At 60.1% G+C, this 12,060-nt stretch overlaps 1 protein-coding gene across 1 annotated transcript; it reads left to right on the forward strand.

Annotated features, from left to right (window-relative positions):
- Positions 1-1,577: 1,577 nt before the first annotated feature.
- Positions 1,578-7,436, forward strand: LOC128827070 (protein BTG3-like). The gene is made up of 5 exons (XM_054010781.1): positions 1,578-1,716; positions 4,607-4,792; positions 5,137-5,274; positions 5,733-5,931; positions 6,501-7,436. Exons 2-5 carry the CDS (start codon positions 4,620-4,622, stop codon positions 6,687-6,689), a joined length of 699 nt encoding a protein of 232 aa, XP_053866756.1. The 5' UTR covers positions 1,578-1,716; positions 4,607-4,619; the 3' UTR covers positions 6,690-7,436.
- Positions 7,437-12,060: the final 4,624 nt, after the last annotated feature.

Raw genomic sequence — 12,060 nt, forward strand, 5'->3', positions numbered from 1 at the left:
GGCGGTCAGGGCTGGTCCCGATGCCCCGGGGTGGCACTGGGGGGCGCTGTGCTGCTGGGAGCAGGGTGGGGGGGTCTCCCTGGCAGTCAGGGCTGGTCCCGATGCCCCGGGGTGGCACTGGGGGGCGCTGTGCTGCTGGGAGCAGGGTGGGGGGGGTCTCCCTGGCAGTCAGGGCTGGTCCCGATGCCCCGGGGTGGCACTGGGGGGCGCTGTGCTGCTGGGAGCAGGGTGGGGGAGGTCTCCCCGGCGGTCAGGGCTGGTCCCGATGCCCCGGGGTGGCACTGGGGGGCGCTGTGCTGCTGGGGCTGGGGTGGGGGGTCTCCCCTGGCCGTTAGAGCTGGCCCGATGCCCTGGGGTGGCACTGGGGAGCGCTGTGCTGCTGGGGGCGGGGTGGGGGGGGTCTCCCTGGCGGTCGGGGGGGGCTGGTCCCGATGCTCTGGGGTGGCACCGGGGGACGCTGTGCTGCTGGGGCTGGGGTGGGGGGTCTCCCCTGGCCGTTAGAGCTGGCCCGATGCCCTGGGGTGGCACTGGGGAGCGCTGTGCTGCTGGGGGCGGGGTGGGGGGGGGTCTCCCTGGCGGTCAGGGCTGGTCCCGATGCCCTGGGGTGGCACTGGGGGGCGCTGTGCTGCTGGGAGCGGGGGGGGGGTCTCCCCGGCGGTCAGGGCTGGTCCCGATGCCCCGGGGTGGCACTGGGGGGCGCTGTGCTGCTGGGGCTGGGGTGGGGGGTCTCCCCTGGCCGTTAGAGCTGGCCCGATGCCCTGGGGTGGCACTGGGGGGCGCTGTGCTGCTGGGGGCGGGGTGGGGGGGGTCTCCCTGGCGGTCAGGGCTGGTCCCGATGCCCTGGGGTGGCACTGGGGGGCGCTGTGCTGCTGGGAGCAGGGTGGGGGGTCTCCCCGGCGGTCAGGGCTGGTCCCGATGCCCCGGGGTGGCACTGGGGGGCGCTGTGCTGCTGGGAGCAGGGTGGAGGGGTCTCCCTGGCAGTCAGGGCTGGTCCCGATGCCCCGGGGTGGCACTGGGGGGCGCTGTGCTGCTGGGAGCAGGGTGGGGGGTCTCCCCTGGCCGTTAGAGCTGGCCCGATGCCCTGGGGTGGCACTGGGGAGCGCTGTGCTGCTGGGGGCGGGGTGGGGGGGGTCTCCCTGGCGGTCAGGGCTGGTCCCGATGCCCTGGGGTGGCACTGGGGGGCGCTGTGCTGCTGGGAGCAGGGGGCGGGGTCTCCCTGGCGGTCAGGGCTGGTCCCGATGCCCTGGGGTGGCACTGGGGGGCGCTGTGCTGCTGGGAGCAGGGGGGGGGTGTCTCCCCGGCGGTCAGGGCTGGCCCCCGGTGCCCCAGGTGGCTGGACATTTTTGTGATTCTGTAAATAGCGGGTGCTGGGGCAGGACCCTGGGGTGAAGGGGGATCCCCCTGGAGCGGGGGAGGGGTCAGTCGGGGGGAGGGGGAGAGGGAAGTTTGGGGAGTCGCTCGGTCCCCCTGCGCCCTTGTCACGTCTCCCCTCCCCCTTTGCTCCCCCGCCCCCCAGTGCCCCCGCTTGGGGTGTGTGGGAGGGGCGGGGAGGGGAGGGGCGGGGCGAGGGCCGGGAAGTTCCCACGGCCCCAGGATCTCCTAATATGGTCAGTGATGCGAGGCGAGGCGGGGCGGGGAACCCCCCTCCCCCTCCCGGCCGAGCCAGGCCCGGAGCAAACAGAACCGCGTGGCCAGGCGGCGAGAGCGCAGCGCACGGTGAGGGGCGCGGGGGGATCGCGGGGGGGGGGGCGGAGAAGGGGGAGGGGGATCGCGAGGGGGGGCCGGAGAAGGGGGAGGGGGACAGAGCTCTTGTCTGTGTTGGGGGGCGGGGGGGTCACTGGGTTTGGGGGAGCCCCACGCGAGGGCCCGGCAGAGTTTGGGGGCCGGGGCTCAGCTGGGGGGGGGGGGTCTGATCAGCCTCTTCGCTCCGGCCGGGGGCTCTGTTCTTGGGTCTGGGGCTGAAAGCCCAGCAACCCCCCCGGTGGGGGGGGACTGAGACATGGGGTCCCCCCGAGGGCGGGGACTGAGACATGGGGTCCCCCCGGGGGCGGGGACTGAGACATGGGGTCCCCCCGGGGGCGGGGACTGAGACATGGGGTCCCCCCGGGGGCGGGGACTGAGACATGGGGTCCCCCCCCCCGGCAGCTTTTTCTTTCATTTTTTCCTTCCCTTTGTGTCTCCCCCGCTCCGGCGTCTGCAACTTCCTCATTGGGTGGCGGAACCCAGTTCCCCCCCCCCCCCACACACACACACACGGAAGGGAAGGGGAAGTTATGGGGAAGGGGGGCTTGGGGGTGCCGGGGAGCAGAGGAGGGGTGGGGGTTATGAGATGCTGGGGGGAGGAGGGGCTGTGGGGTGGGGGAAGGGTTTGGGGTGCAGGGGAGGAGGAGAGGTGGGGGGAGAGAAAGGGGTGCGGGGATTGGTTATGGGGTGGTGGAGGGAGGGGTTATGGGGTGCCGGGGAGGAGGAGAAGGGGTGGGGAGGGCGGGAATAATGGGATTTCCCGGACACCAGGAAATGTTTCCAAACATCCTGGTGTGAGGAAAGAGGCTGTGACGTGGGGAGTGGGAGGGAGACCCCTGCCTGGGGGGGGGGGGGGGGGGTTGGGGCGTGTGAGTCATAGGACTCAGGCGTCCGGCCGATATCTTCCCCCCTCCTCTGGTGACCCTGACATTGAGCCCGGCCATGTGGCGAGGGGGATCGAGATCAAAAGTGTGGGGGGGAGCCATGGGGAGAGCTGTAGGAATGTGGCCCCCCCTTCCTCGCCCAGCTGTTTGGGGGACAGTGACCACCTCTCCCTCACCATGGTCACCCACAGTGGAGAGCAGCTTTGGATTTCCCCACCCACCCACTCCTGGGGGAGCCCTGGGACCTGGGGAGGGAGTGTCTGGGATTTGGGGGGGGGACAGGAGGGTGGGGTTCCCCAGGGCTTGGTCCAGGATTCCCCTCCTTGGGAAGTTTTCTTGACAGTCCCACAACTGAGAGGGTGTGTCGGGTTGGGGGGGGGAGATTGTGGGGGGTGGTTCTGGGTACCTCTGTGAGACCATGCGGCTGTGTGGCTGTATCCTTGTGACTGTGTGTGTCTGCATGTGACTGTGTATCAGTATGGCTGTATCCTTGTGGTTGTGTGTGTGTGTGTCTGGGTGTGACTGTTTATTTGTATGGCTGTATCTTTGTGAATGGGTGTCCCTGAGTGTGACTGTATCTGCCTGACTGCATCTTTGTGGTTGTGTGTGGGGATGTGTCTGGGTGCAATTGTGCATCTGTCTGGCTGTACTGTGGTAATATTTGTGTGTCTCTGGGTGCGATTGTGTGTGCGTATCTGCGGTTGTGCATCTGCATCTCTGAGTGTCTATATCTTTGTGATGGTGTGTCTCTGGGTGGCGGTGTGTATCGATAAGCCTCTATCTGGTGTGTGCGTGTGTCTTTACATTTCCCCTCTCCCCTGGACATAAATGATTGCCAATTAACTCCAGCTAATTAACGCCTCTGGCCTGGTCAGAACCATACACACAAGGGGTTGGCTTCCCCAGCTGTGTCTCTGTGGCCTTGTCTCTAGACAATCGGGCCGTGTTGGAGCCTGGCCGCAGGGCGTCCCATTAACCAAGATGGTGCTCAAGGCGGCCACGCAGGTCATGTTTAGCAGAACTACGTCTGGCCATGGGTCGGCCCCACTAGGTTAGCCGTGGCCAGCGGAGGCTGGAGGCCGCCAGCCCCGCGTCCATACCTGGCCAGGGGTGTCTTGTTGTCTGACTCCGCACCTGTGTCTTTGGGCGCCTGTTTCTCCAGGGGTGTCTTTCCCTCTTTCTGTCTATGTTGGAGGCTGCCTGACTGTGTATGTGTGTCTGTGTCATGTGTGTGTCCTTCTTTGGGGGGGTCTTTGTGTGTGTGTGTGTGTGTGTGTGTTGGGGATTGCCCATGTGTGTGTGTGTGTCTGTTTCTCTGGGGGTGTCTTTTACCCTGACTCTGCCCTCTCTGCCTGTATCTCTGTCTGACGGGTGTGTGGGGAGGCGTCTGTCTGTGAGTGTCTCTCCCCCGCCTGTCGCCTCTGGATTTCCAGAGCACGCGGTTGTGTTGTAACCCCCTTGCAACACTCTGGGCAAGCTGAGGGTGGGGACAGGCTGTGCCAGGAAATAGGCCAAGTCCACCCAGGGAGAGCAGAGGTGATACCGGAGCGATGGGCCCATGGAGGGGATCTGATGGGGGCAGAATGCCAGGGTGATGGGCCCATGGGGGAGGATTTGATGGGGGGCAGGATGCCAGGGTAATGGGCCCATAGAGGGGATCTGATGTGGGGCAGGATGCCAGGCAGGCCGTGGGTCTGAGCCCAGCCGAGCAGACCGTTGCTGATGTAACGGGGCTGCAATCCTGCCGTGTTTTCCTGACTCATGGTGATGTCACCGGTTTGCGTCAGCCCCACAAACCCCCTCCCCCTGCTCGGGCACCGAGAGGCACCCCGGCCCCTTGAAGCAGCTTTAACCCCTCACTGCCCAGAGCTCCCCTGGGATCGAGCCCCTCAAGTCCCCTGAGCCCCATTCCCCAGCCCCCCTTGGTCTCCCTGGCTTCAACCCCTGCAGCGTCTCACAGGCGTCCTGTCCCGCCACAGGACAAGCCCTGCCATGAGAGAGGAGGTGGAGACGGGCGCCCGGTTCCTGTCGCGCCTGGTGAACCGGCACGGCCGGCTGGACGAGGGGCGCATGGAACAGTTCGGGGAGCGCCTGGCTGTCATCCTGCGGGAGAGGTACAGCCGGCACTGGTACCCTGAGAACCCCGCCAAGGGGCAGGCCTACAGGTATGCGGCCCGGGCACGGAGGGGGGCGGCGCGGGGAGCAGGGCGGCCGCTCGCACAGCAGTTTGGCATAGCCGGGTGCACCGCAGGTGGCCCGTCACAGGGTGGGGGCAGCTGGGGCCGCTGTCCATGGGCTGCATCGCGTGGCCGTTTACCAGGCGGGTCGGTAACTCTTTGCCCCGGGCGCGGGATGGGGGGCCATAGCTGGGGATCGCCACACGGGTGGCGGGGAGGGGAGCTCTTTTGCAGGGCACTTGGTGGGGCGGTCACCTGCTGGGGGTCCTGTAGGGCCCCTGGCGCTCTGACCCCTGGACCCACCCCACCCCCGCCGGCCTCTCCCACTCCAGGTGTATCCGCATCAATCGGCGGCAGCAGGTGGACGAGTCGCTGCTCCGGGCCTGCGCGGGCTGCGGGCTGGAGTACTCGGAGCTGGCGCTGCCGCGGGAGCTCTCGCTCTGGATCGACCCGGGGGAGGTCTGCTGTAGGTGAGCTTCCCCCCTGCCCCCCCCCATCTGCTGGCTGGGGTCAGCCCTCTCCCCAGCTCCCGGCTGCCTCCGTCTGGCAGGGGACAAAAGCCCTACTATCGCTGCAGCGCCTGGAGAATCGCCCAATGGCGCGGCCAGCTGCGCCAGGACTCCTGGGTTCTCTCCTCCATGGGGACCCCCTTCGGGCACGTGGGGCTCACAGTGCTCCCACCAGGCACTAAACCCTGTCCCATACCCCTCTAGGGGGAGCAGGCTCTGCTCCAGCCCCAGGGTGGGGGGCTGGCTGGCTTATGGGGTGGGGAATGGGGCTTTTCCCCTCTAGGGGGTGCCGGTTCTGATTCAGCCCCAGGGGTGGGGACTGGCCTGCTTGGGCGGGGGTGGGGCTTGGGGACCATTGTGCGCTAATGGGTCCGTGGTCCCAATTTCTAAAGCATCTACTCCTCCCCCCCCCCCCCCAGGCTTGGGGAGAACAGCCAGTACTTCACGGTGAGCCCCTCGGAAAGGGGTGGTGGCAAAGGGACCCCGGAGCCCGAGACGTCGGACTATCACTCGGAGTCACCGTCGGAGAGCTCCTCGGAGGACGAGGGATCAGTCCGGCCCTCTCCGGCACCGGCCCCAGCCCCGAGCCGACCCACCCTGCGGGAGCCCAGCAAACAGGTGATTGTGAATTAGGGGGGGGGGGCTGGGTCCCCATGGCCCGTTTGGTGCCTGAGGTATGTAGGAGGGGAGCGGGGGTCCCTTTCCCTGCTGGGAATGGGGCCGAGACCCAGCAAACTCAATACACGCACAGGGCTGCTGAAGGGCTGGGCCAGAGGGGCCTGGAGCCCGTCCCACCACAAGCCAGCCAGTCCACCCCCTTGGGCTGGAGCGGAGCTGGTGCCCCCTAGAAAAAGGCCCCATATCCCATTCCCCCGAGCCGTGCCCCTGCCCCGGGGACAGGTCACAGCAGATGCTCCAGAGGTGGCTGCATCTCAGCACCAGGCAAGAGGTTCCTTCAAAACCAGCCCCTGCGCCCCACCCCAGAGGTGGCTGCATCTTGGTGTCGGGCAAAGGGTTCCTGCATAAACAGCCCCCACACTCCACCCCAGAAGTGGCTGCATCTCAGCACCAGGCGAGGGGTCCCTGCATAAACAGCCCCCACCCCAGGGGCAGCCACATCTCAGCACCAGGTGAGGGGTGTCTGGTTATTTCAGACTCCTGCTAAGGTCTCTTTTCTCTCCCCGCAGGCCGCCGAGTTGTTCTACGTCCCGGCCCCCATGTGGGTCCCCTGCACTGCCCAGCGCCTGGTCAGCTACATCCCCACCTACCAGCCCCTCACCTTCTACTACGTCCGCGTCGGAGCAAAGCCCTCGCCGGCGAAGAGATCCAACCCCGACCGGCTGCGGCGCCTCACCCACCGGGCTGCCAAGGCTTAGGGGCGGGGCAGGGAGAGGGGAGAGCCCCCAGCCCCTCTCCCTCCTGCCCCCCATCCCTTCCCCCCCAATGATCTCCACCACACTCCCAGGTTGAGACTGGGGGGAACTCACCACAGCAGTACAAACAGCGCCACCTGGTGGCCCTGCAGCGAGCCAGGCTGGAAACGGCTGGAAGTCGGGGATGTCCTGCCTCCATCCCCCTGCCCAGCTGGCATCTTAAGGGTTAACAGCCCCTCTTCTCGTGCAGGGGGTGCGGCCCCATGGCCGTGGGGCTGAGCCAGTTGAGACTCAGTATCCTACGGGCCCATCTACACAGGCAAAGCGCACGGGCAAACTTGCTATGGAAGGGAAGTCAGGACGCCTGGGTTCTATCCCCAGTGCTGGGAGGATAGTGGGGTCTAGTGGTTAGAGCAGAGGGGGCTGAGGGCCAGGACTCCTGGGTTCCATTGTCAGCTCCTCTGACCAGCTTCTGGCAAAAAAACCAAGCGCATGCGCGCACAGACAAAACCACCAAATATGTGCCTCAGTTTCCCCGTCTGTAAAACTGGGATCACAACACTCACCTACCTCAGATTGGTGCCGCGGTGCAAACAAACGCAGGGGCACTTTATAAAGGCTTTTTCCGTGCTGCTTTGCCGGGCAGGGGAAAGGATTATTCTAATGATTTTAATATATATGCTGTAAATAGCGAACCGCTGGTATTTAATTTATGGAAGCAGAGAGAGCCGTTTAGCAGGGAGGTGCATGGGGCGGAGGGGCGGGGGGGTTAATGCCAAATCTATTTATAGAGGTTTTTTTGCAAAAAAAAATCAAAAACAAATCCTTTTTCTATAAAAATTTGCAAGTGCCTATTAAAGAGATCTCTGTGGTGATGCAGGAAATGGTGTGTCGGCAGCTACGCAGAGCCGTCCTTTCATAGGCTGCGCGGGCAGGGCTGGGGTCTGAGGGGCTGGGCGATTATTTCTGTTACGGCACAAGCTAGTGGCCCCGGGCATGGCATGGCCCCCGAGTGCGCTAGTCGCAGTGCATTGTTACTGCTATTGGGTATATTATGGCTGGAGGAGGAGGAGGGCTGGGAGCCAGCTCTTCCGGGTTCTCTCCCCAGTTCTGGGAAGGGAGTGGGGTCTAGTGGTTAGAGGAGGGAGGGGCTGGGATTCCTGGGTTTCATTTCAGGGTCTGTTCTGGGACCTTGAGCAGGTAATTTCCCCCTGTTCGCAGGACACCCACCACCACCACCTGCCTCTAAAATGTCCCAAAGGGAAAAAATGGTAGGAAATGTGAGCAGGTGAGATTGGGGCCAGAGCAGCGGCACCTCTACATACAGCCACTGGAGGGAGCCAGTGGGCTACGTATGACCTGCCTGTGGCGAGCCTGGATGCAATTCCCAGCTCGTCCTTTGGCCCTGTGGAACTCACTGCTGCTGGATGGTGCTGGGGGGCCGGAGATTCCAAGCGGGATTGACGCTCCATCTAGAGGAGAAGATCCAGTTAGAAGAGCTCAGGCTCCCAAAAGCATGGGGGGGGGGCACAGGACTGGACCCCTCGGCGTCGGTGGGGGTCCTGTGTCAACCCCGCTGTTAACTGCTCCAGCTCCAGCCTAGGTAGGTTCTTTGCCCCCCCACCCCCAGCTGCTCTCTCTCTGGATGGTCCCCAACCTCCTCCTTGGTTCTGGGCTCAGCTGATCCTTGGCCAGTTCGTTCTCGTGCCAGCCCTGTCCCTGAGCGTCTGATTCCCCTCCCTGGTGGTCTCCCCGATGTATTTCTGGGGTGCAATCACTCCCCCCGGAGCCTGCAACACCTTTCTGAGTCTCATCTCATACAATCGCCCCCGTGCTGCTCCCCACGGCCTCGTCTCTGCTCTGCACTCAGGGTTCCTCTCGGACGGGGGTGCCCAGAATTAACGGGGATCGGCACTGGAGGGCAGCGAATGTTGGGGGGGTCAGAGGCTGGCTGGCCCTTCGGAGCAAGCTAGGGTCTGCCCTGCCCAGGACTTAGCCGTGAGCCATAAGAACATCTGAATGGCCAGACTGGGTCAAAGCAATGGCCCATTTAGCCCAGGGTCGTGTGTCTGAGAGTGGCTGGTGCCAGGAGCATCAGAGGGAATGAACAGAACAGGGGAGTTATTGACTGGTCCATCCACTGTCTGCCACTCCCATCTTCTGGCAGTGGGGGGTTAGGGACACCCAGAGCATGGGCTGCATCCCTGGCCGTCCTGGCTCAGCCATTGATGGACCTGTTCTCCAGGAACTTACCTAGGTCATTTTTTCAACCCAGTTATACTTTTGGCCTTCAAACATCCCCTGGCAAGGAGTTCCACAGGTTGACTGTGCATTGGGTGAAGAAATACTTCCTTTTGTTTGTTTTAAACCTGCTGCCTATTCATTTCATTGGGTGAGCCCTGGTTCTTGTGTTATGAGAAGGAGTAAATAACACTTCCTTACTTTCTCCACACCAGTCATGATCTTATAGACCTCTGTCATATCCCCCCTTAGTCGTCTCTTTTCCAAGCTGAAAAGTCCCAACCTTATTAATCTCTCCTCATACGGAAGCTGTTCCATCCCCCTAATCATTTTTGTTGCCCTTTTCTGAAGCTTTTCCAATTCCAACATATCTCTTTGAGCTGGGGCAACCACATCTGCCTCAGTATTCAAGGTGTGGGCGTACCATGGATTTATAAAGAGGCGATATGATATTTTTGGTCTTATTATCTATCCCTTTCCTAATAATTTCCAACATTCTGTTCACTTTTTTGACTGCCGCTGCACATTGAGTGGAGGTTTTCAGAGAACTATCCACAGTGACTCCAAGAACTGTCTTGAGTGGTTCCAGTTAATTTAGAGCCCATCATTTTATATGTATAGCTGTGATTATGTTTTCCAATGTACGTTACTTTGCATTTATCGACATTGAATTTCATCTGCCATTTTGTTGCCCAGTCACCCAGTTTTGTGAGATCCCTTTGTAACTCCTCACAGTCTGCTTTGGACTTAACTAATTTGACTGATTTTTGTATCATCTGCAAACTTCGCCATCTCTCTGTTTGGCACCTTTTTCCAGTTCATTTATGAATATGTTGAACAGCACCTGGTCCTAGTACAGATCCTTGGGGGATACCACTATTTTCCTGTCTCCCTTCTGAAAACTGTCCATTTATACCTACCCTTTGTTTCCTGTCTTTTACCTAGTTACTGATCCATGAGAGAACCTTCCCTCTTATCCCGTGACAGCTTAATTTGCGCAAGAGCCTTTGATGAGGGACCTTGTCAAAGTCTTTCTGAAAACCTAAGTACACTATATCCACTGGATGTCCTCTGTCCACATAGAATCATAGGACTGGAAGGGACCTCGAGAGGTCATCTAGTCCAGTCCCCTGCACTCAAGGCAGGACTAAGTGTTATCTAGACCATCCCTGACAGGTGTTTGTCTAACCTGCTTTTAAAAATCCCCAGTGATGGAGATTCTACAACCTCCCTAGGCAATTTATTCCAGCGCTGACCATTAGGGAGTTTTTCCTAATGTCCAACCTAAACCGCCCTTGCTGCAATTTAAGCCCCTTGCTTCTTGTCCTGTCCTCAGAGGTTAAGAAGAACAATTTTTCTCCCTCTTCCTTGTAACAACCTTTTATGTACTTGAAAACTGCTATCATGTCCCCTCTTGGTCTTCTCTTCTCCAGACTAAACAAACCCAATTTTTTCAATCTTCCCTCATAGGTCATGTTTTCTAGACCTTTAATCATTTTTGTTGCTCTTCTCTGGACTTTCTCCAATTTGTCCACATCTTTCCTGAAATGCGGTGCCCAGAACTGGACATAATACTCCAGTTGAGGCCTAATCAGCGCGGAGCAGAATAATTACTTCTCATGTCTTGCTTACAACACTCCTGCTAATACAGCCCAGAATAATGTTTGCTTTTTTTGCAACAACATTACACTGTTGACTCATCTTTAGCTTGTGATCCACTATGACCCCCAGATCCCTTTCCACAGTTCTCCTTCCTAGGCAGTCATTTCCCATTTGTGTGTGTGCAACTGATTTTTCCTTCCTAAGTGGAGTACTTTGCATTTGTTCTTATTGAATGTCATCCTAGGTACCTCAGACCATTTCTCCAGTTTGTCCAGATCATTTTGAATTTTAATCCTATCCTCCAAAGCACTTGCAACCCCTCCCAGCTTGGTATTGTCTGCAAACTTTATAAGTGTACTCGCTATGCCATGATCTAAAGCACTGATGAAGATATTGAACAGAACATGCTAGTTGACCCTCTCAAAGAATTCTAATAGATTGGTGAGGCATGATTTCCCTTGACAAAAACCATGCTGACTGTTCCCTAATGAATCGTGTTTATCTCTATGTCTGGTAATTCTGTTCTTTACGTTAGTTTCAACCAGTTTGCCAGTACTGAAGTTAGCATTCCTGGCCTGTAATTGCCGGGATCACCTCTGGGTTTCAGGTGGAAAGGAGGGAATTCATCACTGATGGTGGGGTGGAGTTTGGGGAGCAGGCGGGGATGGAGGAAGCCAGCGGGGTGTGAATGTCCCAGGGCCTATGACCTGCTGAGGACTCATTGCGTTTATAATTGATAGCGCCTGAACCAAGCAGCCTTGGCAATTGTTTAAGGCGGGAAGGGGGAGTTTTCAGTGCTCGGATCAGAGCAAAGGGGAGGTGCAGAGCAGGAATTTGCCGTCCTGGCAGAGAAGGAGAGAGAGAGAGATTCCCTGTCTCTACAGTAGGTGTGATCTCTAAGATCTCTCACGAAGTGTGTTAATAAGTGAGACGATACCGTCCTCGGGGTCTGCGCCAGCGCCCTGCCCTGCCAAGGAGAAATGAATCATTCTGTGCATTACAGAAGCATCTACAAGTCACAACTGAGATCAAGGCCCAGTTGCGCTGGGCGCAGGGCCAGCGCAACCCATTAGGCGACCTAGGCAGTCGCCTAGGGCGCTGTGATTTGGGGAGCGGCGACCGCAGCGGTATTTCCGCGGCGGAAAAGCCGGCGGCGCTCCTGACTGGGCGCTGCCCAGACACAGCGAGATCTGGCCCTGTCACATGGGACGCTGCATGGACAGAGACTGTCCCTTCAGTGAAAAGCTCCCCCTTGGCTCAGGCACATCCCCTGCCCCATAAGTACCTAGCCCAGGCCCTGTGGCTGTTAACACCCAGCGCCCTGACTTGGCAGCCATGAATTTGTTTACACGGTTTGTCTGGACGTAGCCGGGTACAGATCCCCCAGGCCAGCGAGAGGAACCCCCTGCTTCCGCAAATCATTGCAAACAGGCCAGACAACCGGAGGCGCAGGCCGACCGGGGGCACTCACCAGGCTCGGAGCAGTAGGGGGATGGTTAGCGAAGCCAGGGCCTAGGCAGTCGCTCACCAC

Source organism: Malaclemys terrapin, chromosome 21, assembly GCF_027887155.1.
Source record: "Malaclemys terrapin pileata isolate rMalTer1 chromosome 21, rMalTer1.hap1, whole genome shotgun sequence".
In the NCBI taxonomy this organism is placed as follows: Eukaryota; Metazoa; Chordata; order Testudines; family Emydidae; genus Malaclemys; species Malaclemys terrapin.